A 16815-nucleotide genomic window follows, 5' to 3' on the forward strand; every position below is an offset into this window, starting at 1 on the left:
TTTTGCCCTTGCCTCGATCTTATTTCCCTCTCTCTATACGTTTAAAGTCTGTCAAATCCAGCTTTTGCCAGTTCTGTTAAAAGATCATCAATCTGAGGCATTAAGTCTGTGCTCTCCCCACTATATTGCTTGACAAGTATTATAAGATTTTTGCTTTTAATTTCCAGCATCTGCAGTATTTTACTTAGCTTAATTGCTTTCATTTTGTGGTCAACAGTTGTCAATACTGAATTGATTATTTGACATGACATTTTGTGTTTTATTGAAATACTAATTTGAATTCCTGTGAGGCATTTAAAGTAAAGATATCAATTGTAAAGTTATTGTTTTAAGACTAACAATTACTTAGTGTCAGCATCTCTTTAATACTAGGTCACACAACTCTATGTGCCCTCAGCCAGGCACGTTTGGAGGATGCGTCGAATGGGAAGGATAGGACCATTGCAGTCAACGCTAGACGGTAATTGCCAGCCTCTCGGCATAGATAATTTATGTTGGTGGTATTTGTGGCATTAAATGTTTGCATAAATTGCTATCAACACTTCCATCGTGATAAATTCATTTAGAATGAGTGAAGTATGAATGATGATGAACTAGGTAGGTTAAAGTTAAAGGAATCCAGAGATTAGGTAGATGTGTCTAATTGGTATGAAACATCAGTTGATAATGAGTCTGCATTGTATTATCAAAACAGAATTAAAGAGAACAAAATATTATAAAGAACTGTCCTGTAAAAACATCCCTTGATGTATACAATTATGAGACAAACATTCACGATTTTGAGGCTGTCAGTGCAGGGCAAAATCAAGAGAGCGACTCTTTTTAGAAAAGAGTTGAAAAGGTTTTCTTCAGTTCTCAGTTCTACTGTTTCGTCGTTAGTAATTCTGCTATATTTCTTTCACAAAATGCTGGAGTAACTCAGCAGGTCAGGCAGCATCTCAGGAGAGAAGGAATGGGTGACGTTTCGGGTCGAGACCCTTATTCAGACTGATGTCAGGGCGGGACAAAGGAAGGTTATAGGTGGAGACAGGAAGATGTCAGGGGGGCTTCCCCTCCCCCTTCCCAGTTCTCCCTCTAAAAAGCATCTGCAGTTATTTTCTTACACTGTTATATTTCTTGTTTGTCTATTTATCACTCCTAATCTGTTCTATCACTCCTTTATTTGCAGATGCATGGTGGCTATATGTTTGACTTTGCCTCTTGCACAACCCACTTTCTTTCCTCTCCAGTGGTTATTCCTGTTTCCTCTCAATGCACGTCCACAATCATCCTTAAATTATCCACTTTACCAAACCATTCTTGCAAACTCCTTTCTTGGGGGCTGGGCACCATTTCCTATGTGAAGCTATTAGAGTATGTTTTCCTGCATCAAAGGTACTGTTTAAGTACAAACTAGTTTAAACATTGTTTAAATTGGAGTGATAAGGTAATGGAGATTAAAATCCTGGTGTCATTTAAAACAAAGAGTAGAAAAATATTTCCCCTGAAAAGATGGATTGTATGAATCACATGGTCTCCTTAATCTTTATCTATTTAGTGAATCAAAGATATTCAGACTCAATATCATTGTTTATGAAGTAATTTCTCTGAGTAGTTCAGTTTGGAAGGCTTTTCAATTTGGATTAAATTAATGATTTAATAGAATGTAGGTTAATAAAGCATTTTTGAGTTGTTGTCCAATAGAAAATTAGAATAAGTATGAAATTAAATTTTACCATTTGTAATCTAATAAATCTAATAGAGACAGGAATTATTTGCCTCAATGTAAATTGTTTATCTGATATTCATACATCATGGGCATTATTTTTCGTTGGTTCCCAGACATTTTAAGTAGGTTTGGGCGAATTTTCAAGTCTACCTGAGGTTCTGAAATACTTTCTTTAAAGCGATTATATTTTGGCTTGAATTTTGAATGCAATTCAGCGAAGAGTACAGTGTGAAACAAGCAGATAACAATGTGTGTATGATTTGTTTAATGCCACTTGACTCCACATGGAATAAACTCAATTAGTGTGAAAGTACTGTTGAAGCACATATGGCTGTGTTTGTTTGCCCTTTTTCATTTACATAAGTGGCAGCCACTAGAATGATAAATAGACTTCATTGATCAGCAGAGAACATATTTCTCGTGAAAGATAGAAACTTGATGGAGAAATGCAGATAAAATTGACTAATTGACCAGAATAATTGAGCTCTGGTGGTAAGATAGTGGTTTAACTTTGCTACACAGGCAGTTTTTGTTTGAATGCTTTTTATACTGCACGAATGAGCAAGTAACATCGAGTTATTGTAAAAGGTTTCACTGAGAAGTATTTTTCTCCCATTTTTTGTCTACATTGTTCATAATATGATATTTCTATTTAAGCATGGTGGAAAGTGTTAAATTAAGGTAAAATTTCAACACTACCTCGCAAAATTGTAATTTTTAGAATCTAAACAATAAACAAAGTAGGCAGATGGGAATGCTATCACTTGCAAATTTTCCTCCCGAATCTCATTATTCTGATGTGGAAATGTGATGAACCTTTGTTATTTCTTTGTCCTGGAATTCCCTTTGTCACCCCACTAATAGGGTCCCTTCCACACCAATGGACGTTATTTAAAATATTTAATAAATGCTGACTTAACAGTACCTATTTTTAATTTTTCTATGTTATATGCTTCGATAGGTAATGCAAATAATTAAAAATAATTTGTTCAAACTTGGTATTAATTCATTCCTCATTGTTGGTGTTGTACTTTTCTCTTTCTCCAGAGTTTATTTTATTGCTGTCCTTAATGTTGGAAATAGTGAACACTTTATTTTGCTTCATATAAACAAAAAAAAACACCAATTAGAAAATGTACTTGCTAAGGAAGAATAGTAGCTTGATGCTTTCGATTTTGTTATTTTTTTACATGGCCAGTCATTGGGGTTTGCTAAACAATTTGTTTTACTTAGTCTTTGTCAGGGTGTATGTGACGGAAAGGGGAGGGTGAAAGGGGAATATGGGACTCGGGAATGGAAGATGACACCATCTCCCATCACCCTGGTCACTCTAGTCCTTTCTCCTCCTCCATATGCTCTTCTCCCATCCACAAATTATTTTTTGAACTCTGTGGGCAGAACTACCTTGTTCCACTGGTGACCAAGAAGAAATGGTGTATAAGAAAATAACTGCAAATGCTGGTACAAATCGAAGGTATTTATTCACAAAATGCTGGAGTAACTCAGCAGGAGAAATGGTGTGATCACTTCAGCATCTTAATACACATTGCCTTTTGCTCACTGAGCGATAGAATAGAATGATCATACAATCAGATGTATCTAACTCATTTGTTGCTAAATTCCAATTGCACCCACTTATGTATCCGTGACACACTCTGTTTCACCACATGAATCTCCACGCAGACATACCCAAAATCAGGATTGAACCCGGGTCTATATCGGCAGCATCGGCTCTGAGGTGTGTCACGGTGGCACCTGCACAGTGAACTCTGCCTGTGCCCAGCATTTTCTATTTTGATTTTTGCTTCTGATAAAGCCTAAAAATGCATTACAGCCAGTCAGGTTTGTGTATGTGATTATTTTTTTATGTAGCATCAGAATATTGACTTATTCCTGCATATTTGCCAGTGCCATGTCGGGTGTTTTGCAATTTGCCAATATAAACTTTTAGGTGCAATGACTCATCTTGTATCGTTTGTCTTTTCTTAGTTGGGCAGGAGCCAGCTCAATTGTCAGTAACGGAAGAACGTCATCTTGCCATTTTGACTGAACTCCCCTTTGTCGTTCCATTTGAAGAAAGAGTAAAGGTAAATGCCATTTTGCTGAAAAGTTTACATCCTAGTATTTTTTCTGAATGTTGTCTGACTGTTTTGTTACTATTTATTTTAACTAATTTAATGACATGTTTGATTAAATATAAGTAAAACTCAAGTTAATGTTTTTTGTTTCTTTTATTTGCTAATTTGTTCTGTAAAATTCGCTCTGATTTTTTATTGATAACTTCCACTTCAAAGTTTGCTTTTTGTCTCAACAAAGCTGAGATAATTAATCTCATTGAATTAATCATTTTGTTTCCAAAGATTATCAGGGTTAAATTAATGTCATAGTTATTCTCATCCTAATTCCGTCTTTTAAAAATCCATTGCACCAATATATATTGTCTGCAGCTGAGTTTGAATGACAAACAGATGTACATTTTAGAATACACTGGTTAGAATGAGCTGAAGGAAAAACAAGAAACTGCAGATGTTGGAAGTCTGAAACAAAGACAGAAAGTGCTGGAAACACTCAGCAGGTCAGACAACATCTGCGGACAAAGATTTGAGTTCAAGGTGAAGACCCATCACCAGTTGTGTTCTTCATTGGAATGTAACAGTTAATTTTTATAAATTGATATGATTATTTTTGTGTTTCATCTAGGTTATTTTCAGCAAAATTACACAAGATATTTACAGCATTAATGTTTAGACATTTGACAGTAAAAGCATGTTGGGTGTACGCTAAACAAACTTGGGTGACCGTGTTTTTGTTCTACAAATAAGCTAAGGGAAGTGTAATTTGGTGCTAAGAGTTTTGAAAAGGCTGACTTAAAATGAATACAAATTGCTTGGTGGTTTACCTCATTTATCCATGACAGCACATTCACGTTCCCAAGTAATTTCAAGTATCCAGACTTTAAATCATAGAGATTTATAACATAAAAGGCCATTTGCTGCAGATCACATTTTCCGTCATGCTGAATGTTCATGGGCTCTTCACCCAGACGAGTGCAGGTGGGATATTGGATTCAGTTGCCCATTATCCTATCAAAAGAAAGTATGGTTTATATACCATTTAACAGATCAATGGAAGCTTTGGCTGATTGTTCCCAACAATGGCCTTTAAACGTCTATTTATTCTCTTCCGCTGTCACATTGATAAAGCTGGATCCGAATGAGTGTTTTATGCAGTTTGAGTCTAATTTCTCTTTTCTACAGTACAGTGCTTTGAGTAATTTGGGTTAAATGTAGACAGCAGGAACTGCAAATGTTGATTTACAAATCATGCTGTCTGTGTGGAGTTTGCCCATTCTTCCTGTGACCATGTGAGTTTCCTCTGGGTGCTCCAGTTTCCTCCCACATCCCAAAGATGTGCAGGTTTGTAATTTAATTGGCCTCTAAAATTACCCCCAGTGTGTAGGGAGTGGATGAGAAGGTGGGATAACAGAGCTGGCATGATTGATGGTTGGTATGGATTTGGTAGGCTGAAGGGCTTGTTTTCATGCTGCATCTCAAAAAAAAGTTCCAACCCTAAACATGTGTTCATTTTACTCCACAAATGCTGCTTGGTCTGCTGAGTTCTTCGAGCAGTTTTTACTCAGGATTCCAACATCTGCAGTCTCTTGCCTCTGTGTTCAAAAAGTAGTTGGATATGGTTGTTAGCATGAAAGGGATCAAGAGATATGAGGGAGACAGCAGGAACAACAACAAAAACATATCTTTCTGCTGTCATTCCTTTTGAAGAGTTGAATTGCTTTCTATATTTCTGAGTCACACCATTCTCAGAACGAATACCAGTACTGCAGGAATCCAGAGCCCTCTCCTCATTCTGTACTTTCTGGTGCTTGGTAGGAGTAATTGGGGGAATTACTGCTCCTGATTTTTAATTGCCCTGACCATTCAGATTCTGCCTACAAACTTTTGCCCCACTTGCATCAATGTCACTGCCGCTAACATGGGGCATGTTGCCTGATTGTTTGAACATCACTAAAGATAATATTCATAATGTTCACCATGTTATAGGAAAGATAATGTGAAGCTTGAAAAGATTCAGAGAAGATTTACGAGGATGTTGCCAGGACTGAAGGGTCTGAGCTGTAGGGAGAGGTTGAGCAGTCTGGGTCTCTGTTCCTTGGAGTGCAGGAGGATGAGGGGTAATCTTGTAGAGGTGTATAAAATCATGAGAGAAATAGATCGGGTAGATGCACAGAATCTCTTGCCTAGAGTAGGAATCGAGGACCAGTGGACATGGATTCAAGGTGAAGGGGAAACGATTTAATAGGAATCTGAGGGGGTAACTTGTTCATGCAAAGGGTGGTGGGTGTATGGAACAAGCTGCCAGAGGAGGTAGTTGAGGCTTAAACGTTGGTTAAACTATCCCAACATTTAAGAAACAGTTGGACAGGTACATGGATAGGACAAGTTTGGAGGGATATGGACCATCCGCAGGCAGGTGGGACTCCTGTAGCTGGGACATGTTGGCCGGTGTGGGCAAGTTGGGCCGAAGGGCCTGTTTCCACACTGTATCACTATGACTCAATGACTCGAAGTAGCCCTTCAATTGAAGGTATTGTGTTGTTTCGAATAATTTCACTAAATTATGGTCTATTGCATCATTGTCTAATTTTTGTTAAAATTATTGCCATTGTACTTTTAAAGACATAAGTTTGCATCATGCCAAAACAATTCATAATGTTTGAAAATGTACAAACCAAAAATAAACTTCTGAAAGAACTCTGGGTTGAGCAGCATCTGTGTGGAGGGGGGAGGGTATGGGGAAGAAATTGTCGATGTTATACATAGTGTACCGTTTTGGTCATCTTATTTAGAGAAGGATGTTAGCATTGAAAGCAGTTTCGAGAAAATTTACTTGATTGGAACGTAAGATTCTCAGGTGTGGTGAAGATGTTTCCTCAATGGATACTCTGGAACTACGATCCACTTTTTGTAAGAACAAAGTTTTCTCATTTAAGATGCATTTGGTTAGAATTTTGTCTTTGAGAGTTGTGAATATCTGGAACTCCCTCAAGCAGAATGGGATATAAGGCTGAGTTGGATGGAGCAGGTGGGGTTGAGGGAATGAAAGGTTATCAGGGGTAGGTGGGAATGTGAAGTTTGAGTTTGAAATCGGATCAGCCATAGTTTTGAATGGTGGAGTGTGCTCTAGGGTCTGTGTGACCATACCTACTCATTTATTCATATTTTAGGCACATGTAGAAGATTTTAGTTGACCGATCAAAAGGCTTAATTGGTGCTGTTGGCACTTAACTTTGACTAAAGTCGAATTTTAGAACCAAATTAGACAAATGTATTTATTTGGCATATTTTTGTCAATTTTCCTTAACTTTACCTGCAGTGATTTCTTTTTAAGATCTTCCAAAGATTGATCTTTGCTGATAAGCAGGAAGTTCAAGGAGATGGGCCATTTTTAGACGGGATCAATGTCACAATTCGACGCAATTATATCTATGAAGATGCATATGACAAGTTATCACCAGAAAATGGTAGGTAAGACCTTGAAGGGTTGCACCTTATTGTCAAATACTTTTTACGTAAAAACAAGGTGTTAATTTAACCAAGTTAATCTTGTCAATTCGCCATGTTGGGTAAACAATTTACACTGCATTAAATAAAACAATAATGAAATTGCCAAAGGTATTTTGGGGATGTTATCATAAGCGGTGTTTTAAATGTGTTTAATGTTCTTGCTGTGGTTGCAGTTTTTAAAAGTGACACACTGGTGAAGGTGTTCTGTGCTTGATGTTCCCTGTGTAATACTTTGTGTCAGTACCTCAGAAGAACAGATCAATGACACTGCAATCCTCTGCATCACCATCTCCTCAAACTGCCAAATAATGGATTGCTTTGTTTGTTGATCTTGACCTTCTTCGAAACTGATTTGAGGCTTGCTAATCTATTTCATTCTGCAAAGCACTGGTGTAATCCCGCTATTAACGACAGGATTATTTTGAATTCCAGCCATCTAATTAAATATGTGAAAACATTACACCTCAATCCATTCTAATGTATATGCAAGCTATAAATTTTGTGACACACCTTGCGACAATTGACATTATTTGCACGTTGATCAGTAAAATGATTACATCCTTTTTCAATAAAAATGGACTTAACAGATGTGATCACCACATGTAAAATAAACTCCATTACTCCATTGGGCTTATCATAAGGTCATAAGGGATAGGAGACGAATTTGGCTATTCGGCCCATCAAGACTACTCTGCCATTCAATCATGGCTGATCTATCTCTCCCTCCTAACCCCATTCACCTGCCTTCTACCCATAACCTCTGACACCTGTACTAATCAAGAATCTATCTATCTCTGCCTTAAAAATATCCATTGCCGTTTTTGGTTCTTTTGCCAATGCGCTTAATTATTCTTCTCCTTGACATTGACTCCACCAAAGTACCCATTTTCTCAATACTGTCTTCATTCTTCATGATTTTAAGTACCTCTGGACCTTCTTGTAATGTTCTGTTTCAACAAAAATATCCTAGTTGCTTCATTCTGTTCACATAACAAGTTCTTTAACCCTGAAATAGTTTTGGTAAAGATCGTTGGTGCCCTCTTAAAAGCCTTCAGTCTTTCCTGAAGTGAAATGCTCAAAACTAGACACAATACTCCAGTTTTAGCCAAACCAGTATTGTATAATGGTTCACTTTGATTATCTTGCTCTCATTGTTCAGCATCTGTAAAGCACATGATTCCATTTGTTTCTTGTTAAAACTACTTTCTTAGCCTGCCATGATATTTCTAATAATGTATACATGTACACCTCCAGTTGTGATATCTTGCTGCTTCTAATTACATCTAGACTAAATTGCCTCTTCTCATTCTTCCTTCCAAAACGTAACCTGTCTCTATTCCTTGGGGTTTCGAAGAGGGGTCTGTATTCCACCGAATTGATAAGAATAAGGAGAGACCTTATTCAAATGTGACATTCTAACAGGGCTTGATTGGGCAGAAGTTGAGATTTTTTTTTACTTGTGAGAGTCATGAACAAGGAGACAGGCCTGCAAAATAAAGGTCCAATCATTTAAAACTGAGGTGTATGGAAATTTTATGAATGAGCATAGTGAATCTCTGGACATCTCTTCTCCCAAGGTTGGTGGAGGCCAGAGCATTAGATATATATTTAATTAGATATATTTAAGGTGGCTATAGATAAATATTTGAAAAATTAAGGAGGTATACGGAGTTATGGGAAACTGGCATATTAGAGAAGTTGAGGCCAGCATAGATCAGCTATGATCGTACGCAATGGCTTGAAGGACTGGTGACTACTACATTTTTTTAATGTTCTTATGTTTTGCATTTCATAGTTTAAAATTCTATGTCACCCATTTACCTATTCCACCAAACTGTCCATCTCTCTTTGACATCTGATACTTCTCCCTCGCAGTTTACATTGCCTCCAATTTCTGCCCATTAGCAAATTTGAAAATTGTACCCTGTGGTCCGAAGTCAAAATCATTAGTTTATATGAAGAAAGGCAGTAGGTCTTGTATTGAACTCTGGGAAACTGCTGTGCACTTCCGGATTATTGCCTCCAATACAAATATGATTGCACCTGCAAATTACTCCATAACATTTCCCTTGCTCCTTGTTTCTCCTGGGCCAATGTGTATGTTTTTTCCTTTATGTTTTTCTGACAGTGGTCATCCTAATAATCTTTTCTTTTCAGTGCAAGTTAAATAACATTCTCCAGAAGCTGCCTTGGTTTAATACTTGACACATACTTTTCCCCCTGGCTCCCTTTTTTTGTTTGGCGGTGTAAAATTGCTCCCAAAGAGAGAAACTCTTTGTTTAAATCACATTCTTTGTGATTACATTTTTATTTGCAGCAGTTTCCTTAACAAACTACATTATTCTCTACTCAACATGCATGGTCTGCTTTGCTACCAAAGAAAATGTTGATTAAAAACACTGCGGGTGTGCTGTTTTCAGAATGAATCCAAGAAATAACTTGCTACAAATCATGCATTTTGTAACACATTCCACATTTGCATTATAGAAAGGAATAATAGACCTAAAGTTGAAAACTTTAGTTACTAGACCCACTGAATCCGCGCTGACCAGGTCACCTGGTACACTAGCATTATCATACACAACAGGGACAATTTACAATTTTCACTAAAGCCAATTAACCTACAAACCTGTGCGTCTTTGGAGCGTGGGTGGAAACAGAAGCACCCGGAGAAAACCGGTCATTCTCCGTGCATACTCTATACATACAGCGGTCATACTCCGTACACACAGCACCTGTAGTCAGGATTGAACCTGGGTCTCTGTGCTGTAAGGAAGCAACTCTACCGCTGTGCCAGTGTGCCGCCCCTTTACTTCAAATATGGTAGGAACGACAGCCACAGATGCAATGACAAGCAGCAAAAGGCACTAAATTTAAGAGCTTCATTAACTTTATTATTATACCATGTCATCTATGAGTAGAACACAGTTTCCCCAGAAAGAAAAAAGAGGAATAATTCTGTTTAACTTTTTTTTCCTAGTCGTTGCTATTTCAGTTGAAATATCCAGCATGGAAATGGGTCAAATGGCACTGTTGTCATTCTATGATTCTACTTGGAATTTATTGCATGAATACAACATGATACGTTTTACTCTGCAAATGGAAAGGCAGAAGGGAAAATCGGAAGTGTCAGTATTACAGTATAGCAAAGGGGATTACAGAGGCATGAGGCGGGAGCTGGCCAAAATTGATTGGAAGGAGGCCCTAGCAGGGAAGACGGTAGAACAGCAATGGCAGGTATTCCTGGGAATAATGCAGAGGTTGCAGGATCAATTTATCCCAAAGAGGCGGAAAGGCTCTAAGGGGAGTAAGAGACACCTGTGGCTGACAAGGGAAGTCAAGGACAGCATAAAAATTAAGGAGAGGAAGTATAACATAGCAAAGAAGAGTGGGAAGACAGAGGATTGGGACTCTTTTAAAGAGCAACAAAAGTTAACTAAAAAGGCAATACGGGGAGAAAAGATGAGGTGCGAGGGTAAACTAGCCAATAATATAAAGGAGGATAGCAAAAGTTTTTTTAGGTACGTGAAGAGGAAAAAAATAGTCAAGGCAAATGTGGGTCCCTTGAAGACAGAAGCAGGGGAATTTATTATGGGGAACAAAGAAATGGCAGACGAGTTAAACCGTTACTTTGGATCTGTGTTTACGGAGGAGGATACACACAATCTCCCAAATGTTCTAGGGGCCGGAGAATCTAGGGTGATGGAGGAACTGAAGGAAATCCACATTCGGCAGGAAATGGTTTTGGGTAGACTGATGGGACTGAAGGCTGATAAATCCCCAGGGCCTGATGGTCTGCATCCCAGGGTACTTAAGGAGGTGGCTCTAGAAATAGTGGAAGCATTGGAGATCATTTTTCAATGTTCTATAGATTCAGGATCAGTTCCTGTGGATTGGAGGATAGCAAATGTTATCCCACTTTTTAAGAAAGGAGGGAGAGAGAAAACGGGTAATTATAGACCAGTTAGTCTGACATCAGTGGTGGGGAAGATGCTGGAGTCAATTATAAAAGACGAAATTGCTGAGCATTTGGATAGCAGTAACAGGATCATTCCGAGTCAGCATGGATTTACGAAGGGGAAATCATGCTTGACAAATCTACTGGAATTTTTTGAGGATGTAACTAGGAAAATTGACAGGGGAGAGTCGGTGGATGTGGTGTACCTCGACTTTCAGAAAGCCTGCGACAAGGTCCCACATAGGAGATTAGTGGGCAAAATTAGAGCACATGGTATTGGGGGTAGGGTACTGACATGGATAGAAAATTGGTTGACAGACAGAAAGCAAAGAGTGGGGATAAATGGATCCCTTTCGGAATGGCAGGCAGTGACCAGTGGGGTACCGCAAGGCTCGGTGCTGGGACCCCAGCTATTTACGATATACATTAATGACTTAGATGAAGGGATTAAAAGTACCATTAGCAAATTTGCAGATGATACTAAGCTGGGGGGTAGTGTGAATTGTGAGGAAGATGCAATAAGGCTGCAGGGTGACTTGGACAGGTTGTGTGAGTGGGCGGATACATGGCAGATGCAGTTTAATGTAGATAAGTGTGAGGTTATTCACTTTGGAAGTAAGAATAGAAAGGCAGATTATTATCTGAATGGTGTCAAGTTAGGAAGAGGGGATGTTCAACGAGATCTGGGTGTCCTAGTGCATCAGTCACTGAAAGGAAGCAGGCAGGTACAGCAGGCAGTGAAGAAAGCCAATGGAATGTTGGCCTTCGTAACAAGAGGAGTTGAGTATAGGAGCAAAGAGGCCCTTCTACAGGTGTACCGGGCCCTGGTGAGACCGCACCTGGAGTACTGTGTGCAGTTTTGGTCTCCAAATTTGAGGAAGGATATTCTTGCTATTGAGGGCGTGCAGCGTAGGTTCACTAGGTTAATTCCCGGAATGGCGGGACTGTCGTATGTTGAAAGGCTGGAGCAATTAGGCTTGTATACACTGGAATTTAGAAGGATGAGGGGGGATCTTATTGAAACATATAAGATAATTAGGGGATTGGACACATTAGAGGCAGGAAACATGTTCCCAATGTTGGGGGAGTCCAGAACAAGGGGCCACAGTTTAAGAATAAGGGGTAGGCCATTTAGAACGGAGATGACGAAGAATTTTTTCAGTCAGAGAGTGGTGAAGGTGTGGAATTCTCTGCCTCAGAAGGCAGTGGAGGCCAGTTCGTTGGATGCTTTCAAGAGAGAGCTGGATAGAGCTCTGAAGGATAGCGGAGTGAGGGGGTATGGGGAGAAGGCAGGAACGGGGTACTGATTGAGAGTGATCAGCCATGATCGCATTGAATGGCGGTGCTGGCTCGAAGGGCTGAATGGCCTACTCCTGCACCTATTGTCTATTGTCTATTGAAACAAGGCCTTTTGCCCCAACAGATCTGTGTGGATGTCAACAATAAACTTCCTCCCATCCCAATTCCAGCTGCATCAACAATTTCCTCGACTCCTTCCCCCCTGTTTGTGAACTTAACCTAATGCATCTAGGTTAGCTGCTCCAACAGAACTATGTGGTAAAAGTTAAGAATGTGGAACTTGCTAGGTTGCAATTGCAAACACAGTTCAAAAATTTGACACTTGAAGTTCTGCTAGAAATCTGATATTTTGCTCATTTTTAATTTGAAACAAGTTACTGATCTTTGTATATTCAGTTTAAGAGCCAATCTATAAATGCACTGTTCGGTTATGCAATATTGTCACTAATTAAATATAAAAGTAAAAATTGAACGCTGAAAATATTTCCTCAAAATGTGGATTGTTTCTTGAACTCCACAATCCTCCCCCTACCTCAAATAGTACAACAGTCACCAATTGGCAAAGTAATTGTGGAAGCATTTGGAGGTAATGAACTATATATCAACAGGGTGTATGGTAGAGAGCATATTAACCAGTTTCCTACCACATCCCAAAAAAGCATGTGTTTGTATGTTAATTGGCCTCTATATATTACCCCGTGTGTGTGGGGAGTGGATGCAAAAGTGGGATAACATAGAGCTTGTGTGAACGTGTGTTTGATGGTTGCTTTGGACTCAGCTAGTCGAAGGGTCAGTTTCTATGCTATATCTTTTAATCAATTCAATCAATCGGTTTTGAATGCCAAGGTATGCTCATTTAACAATGAGTGCAGATATGCCTCGACCTTTGGACAGTTCCTGAAACGTTAGCTGTTAGTTTTTCCACATAGATGCTACCTGGCATATTTCCAGAATTTTGTTTTTATTTAGGATTTCCAGCATTTGCAGTTTTTTAAATTTTCTTTTACTGCAGGCATGTTTCAGATATGTGCCGTCCTCCATGTTACAAGATAAATTCCCCCAAAAAGACAATTTAATCATCTACACTGGGAAGGAGGACCGTAATGTGATTAAATTTTATTCAGGTTCTTTAAAAAATAATGAATACATTAAACAATGAAACTATATTTTAAAACAGCTTTTCATAAATGTTTTGAATAGGCAACAGCTGATTTCTAGTATTTGCTGTTTTAAATGTAACCAAAGTACTCGTGACTTCAACAAAAGTATACGTTTGTTGAAAATTTAAAAGAGTGAAATACCTACTGAAAACTCATTCTTTGCCCTTTTTTCCAGAATCTGACCTGAGAAAACGAATACGTGTTCACTTATTAAACGCACATGGTTTGGATGAAGCTGGAATTGATGGTGGAGGAATATTCAGAGAGTTTCTTAATGAACTGCTGAAGACTGGGTTTAACCCAAACCAGGGATTTTTCAAAACAACGAATGAAGGGCTACTGTATCCGAATCCTGCAGCTAAAATGCTGGTTGGGGATCACTTCACCAGGCATTACTATTTTCTCGGACGAATGTTAGGAAAGGTGAGAATTGCATTCTTAAAATATACAGTGTGTTTCAAAATCAAGTTTTTTTTGTGGAGAGAATCAGCTGCAAGTACATATTGGGAGTAAGCTGATTGTTCAGGCACTGTTTAAAGGAACATTATAGCTGTGCCGTGTACTGTTTCATTTGGAGTCCATTCAATTTTCAGGTTTGCTTTTAGAAAGTCCTATCACTATCTTAATTAACTCAACCCATTAATATACCATTGGCAGATTAACAGGTACTTCCAGATCAACTCCTTTTTTAATTGGATAATGTAGTTGGGACATTTCTGGCTTCACTCACATTGCCTTTGGTTATCTCCTGCTAAACCTGGGGGTAAGTTGGGAGGATGGGGGGACATGGGCCAGGTGGCACAATGTTACATCAGGTAGTGCAACCTGGATTTGATTCTGACCTCCAGTGCTGTCTGTATGAAGTTTGCATGTTCTCCCTTTGCTTGAGTTTCTCGAGTGCTCTGATTTTGTCCCATGCCCCATAAACATGCTGGTTACATAGTCTTTAGTATTTTTAGCTTGCAGTAATAAAAATAAACTTATTGCATTTATTTTTGAAAATCCTTTGGGGAAACTGTTGTTTTTAGAACTGTTGTCTGTAAGGAGTTAGTACGTTCTCCCTGTGACCACGTGCGTTTTCTCCGGGTGATCCGGTTTCCTCCTCCACTCCAAGGATGTGCAGGTTTGTCGGTTAATTGGCTTTGATAAAATTGTAAATTGTCCCTCGTGTGTAGGATAGTGATGGTGTATGGGGTAATCGCTGGTCAGCGCAGACTCAGTGGCCCAATGGGCCTGTCTCCACACTGCATCTCTAATGTCTAAAGACTAAAGTCCAATACTGTTTCAACGTGTCTCTATTCTTTTTATCCACATGATTTTCTACCTGAATACAATTTGTTTGCAGTGCCAATACTGAATATAGTTCATATTTTCTCTCAACCTTTCCAATTATATTCCTGCCAACTACTACTTTCAACGTGTTAATTTTGTACCCGAATACTAACAAAAACTGCTGAAGGTTTTATTTCTAAAACATTGCAAAAATAAGGCGAAACATATATTGGTGTATGGTTGCAAACAAATTTGATGCCTTTCATTTCATTTTATTTCTTTATAGTTACAACCTTTAAACTAGTTATTATATTTGTTCTCCATTAGAAATTGGTGACAAAGCTTCCTCTCAATTTAGACTTTAAATTAATTGTTGGATACAGTCTACATGTTTTTGCTCTTCACAGCTATGGAAACAATGGTGCCACTGCATTAAGCTTTTGAATCTAAACTAAAACAATGATTTAGTTAAACGTACCAATTCTAAAAGTAAAATTATAATAAGGGATGACACAGTGGCGCAACTGGTACAGCCACGTGAGCCTCTGGGTCGATCCTGACTTCGGGTGTTGTCTGTGGATTTTGCAGATTCTCCCTGTGACTGCGTAAGGTTCTTCTGGGTGCTCCGGTTTCCTCCCTTGATTTAAGTCTTGATTGGTGACCTCTTGAAAGTGGATATTGGGTGATGGACAATTTTGATTGCACCCTAAACTCAGTGCTCATAAGGTACTTAAAAAAAAAAAGAAGGGGGCAGACACTTTGAATCTATCCCTCAGTAGTCGCAGGAGGGGATGATAAAAAAAAATGGTAGAAGGAGGGAATAGAAGTTTTGTATGGAATTTCAATTTTATCCTCAATTGACCCTTTTAAATCAGTGAATTCCTGTAGCTGTGGCTGAAATACAAACCAATGTGTCATCTTTCCTCTGGAAGGAAATTCTTCACATTCTTGATGGAAATTTTCATTTTTGTGCTGTACTTTGCAAAACAAACTATTTTCTTCCAGTATTTCTTTGAGGATGACTTGAATATTTTACATAAACAGATTTCAGAAATAAAGATAGTGTTAACATTGTGCATCAAATTTTGAAAAGGTGAAGACAATAAATTTGAAAATGCAATAGAAGGGGTAAAGGGAGCAAAGGGCTAAAGTGAAAGTGCATGAAAAGATGGAAGGTAGAAAAAATGAAATAACAATGAAAGATGGCTAGATAATTGAAAAGGTTAATTTTTTCAAAATTCAATTTTTAAATTGAAGATCACAGAATGTAAGTATTCCAACATTGTAAAAATCAGCCCAATTAACCCTGTGCAACATAGGAATTTCAAAATTAGTTCAAGTAGATATTTGTGTGGGAGGTCCAAACCCAGAAGTCCTAAATATTTGTCATTTATGAAGTGAACATTAAATATTTTGCTTCTGGTCTGGTTTTGAAATGTGAAAGTTAGATAGGATATGTTTCAAAGATTTTCAATTCCTACATTGTAAGTCATTACAATTTGACCAGCATGTTTGATTTTTGTATTGTTGCCTTCAGTGTCATACTTGGCCACTTGCACAATCTAGTAAATATTTAGTTCTGCTCATTTAAGGTGTAACAGTTATCCCCGTGTTGGTTAATAGCTCTACTACATTGCCATTTGTTCACAATTGCTAACATGAAAATTATTCTTCAATTCCATTTCTGGATCTCTGTCTCCATCTCAGGTAATAGGCTAGCCAAAATCATTCTCCATACCTCCTCCCACTCTTCCTTTTGTAAGGACCATTTCATTTTCTCTGTTCATCCATCTCCATCATATTTGATCTGATAATATTCTGCTTGGGTATTTT

General features: G+C 38.3%; 1 protein-coding gene across 3 annotated transcripts in view; it reads left to right on the forward strand.

Annotated features, from left to right (window-relative positions):
- Window positions 1–16815, forward strand: part of ube3c (ubiquitin protein ligase E3C) — a 117966-nt gene that overhangs the window by 60507 nt on the left and 40644 nt on the right. For all 3 annotated transcript variants that reach the window (XM_078424867.1, XM_078424884.1, XM_078424876.1), the window contains exons 16-19: window positions 373–460; window positions 3698–3795; window positions 7118–7250; window positions 13886–14133. In XM_078424867.1, coding sequence (XP_078280993.1) covers window positions 373–460; window positions 3698–3795; window positions 7118–7250; window positions 13886–14133 — 567 coding nt within the window. The remainder of the gene's footprint in view (window positions 1–372; window positions 461–3697; window positions 3796–7117; window positions 7251–13885; window positions 14134–16815) is intronic.

This window comes from Rhinoraja longicauda, chromosome 2 (assembly GCF_053455715.1).
Source record: "Rhinoraja longicauda isolate Sanriku21f chromosome 2, sRhiLon1.1, whole genome shotgun sequence".
In the NCBI taxonomy this organism is placed as follows: domain Eukaryota; kingdom Metazoa; phylum Chordata; class Chondrichthyes; order Rajiformes; family Arhynchobatidae; genus Rhinoraja; species Rhinoraja longicauda.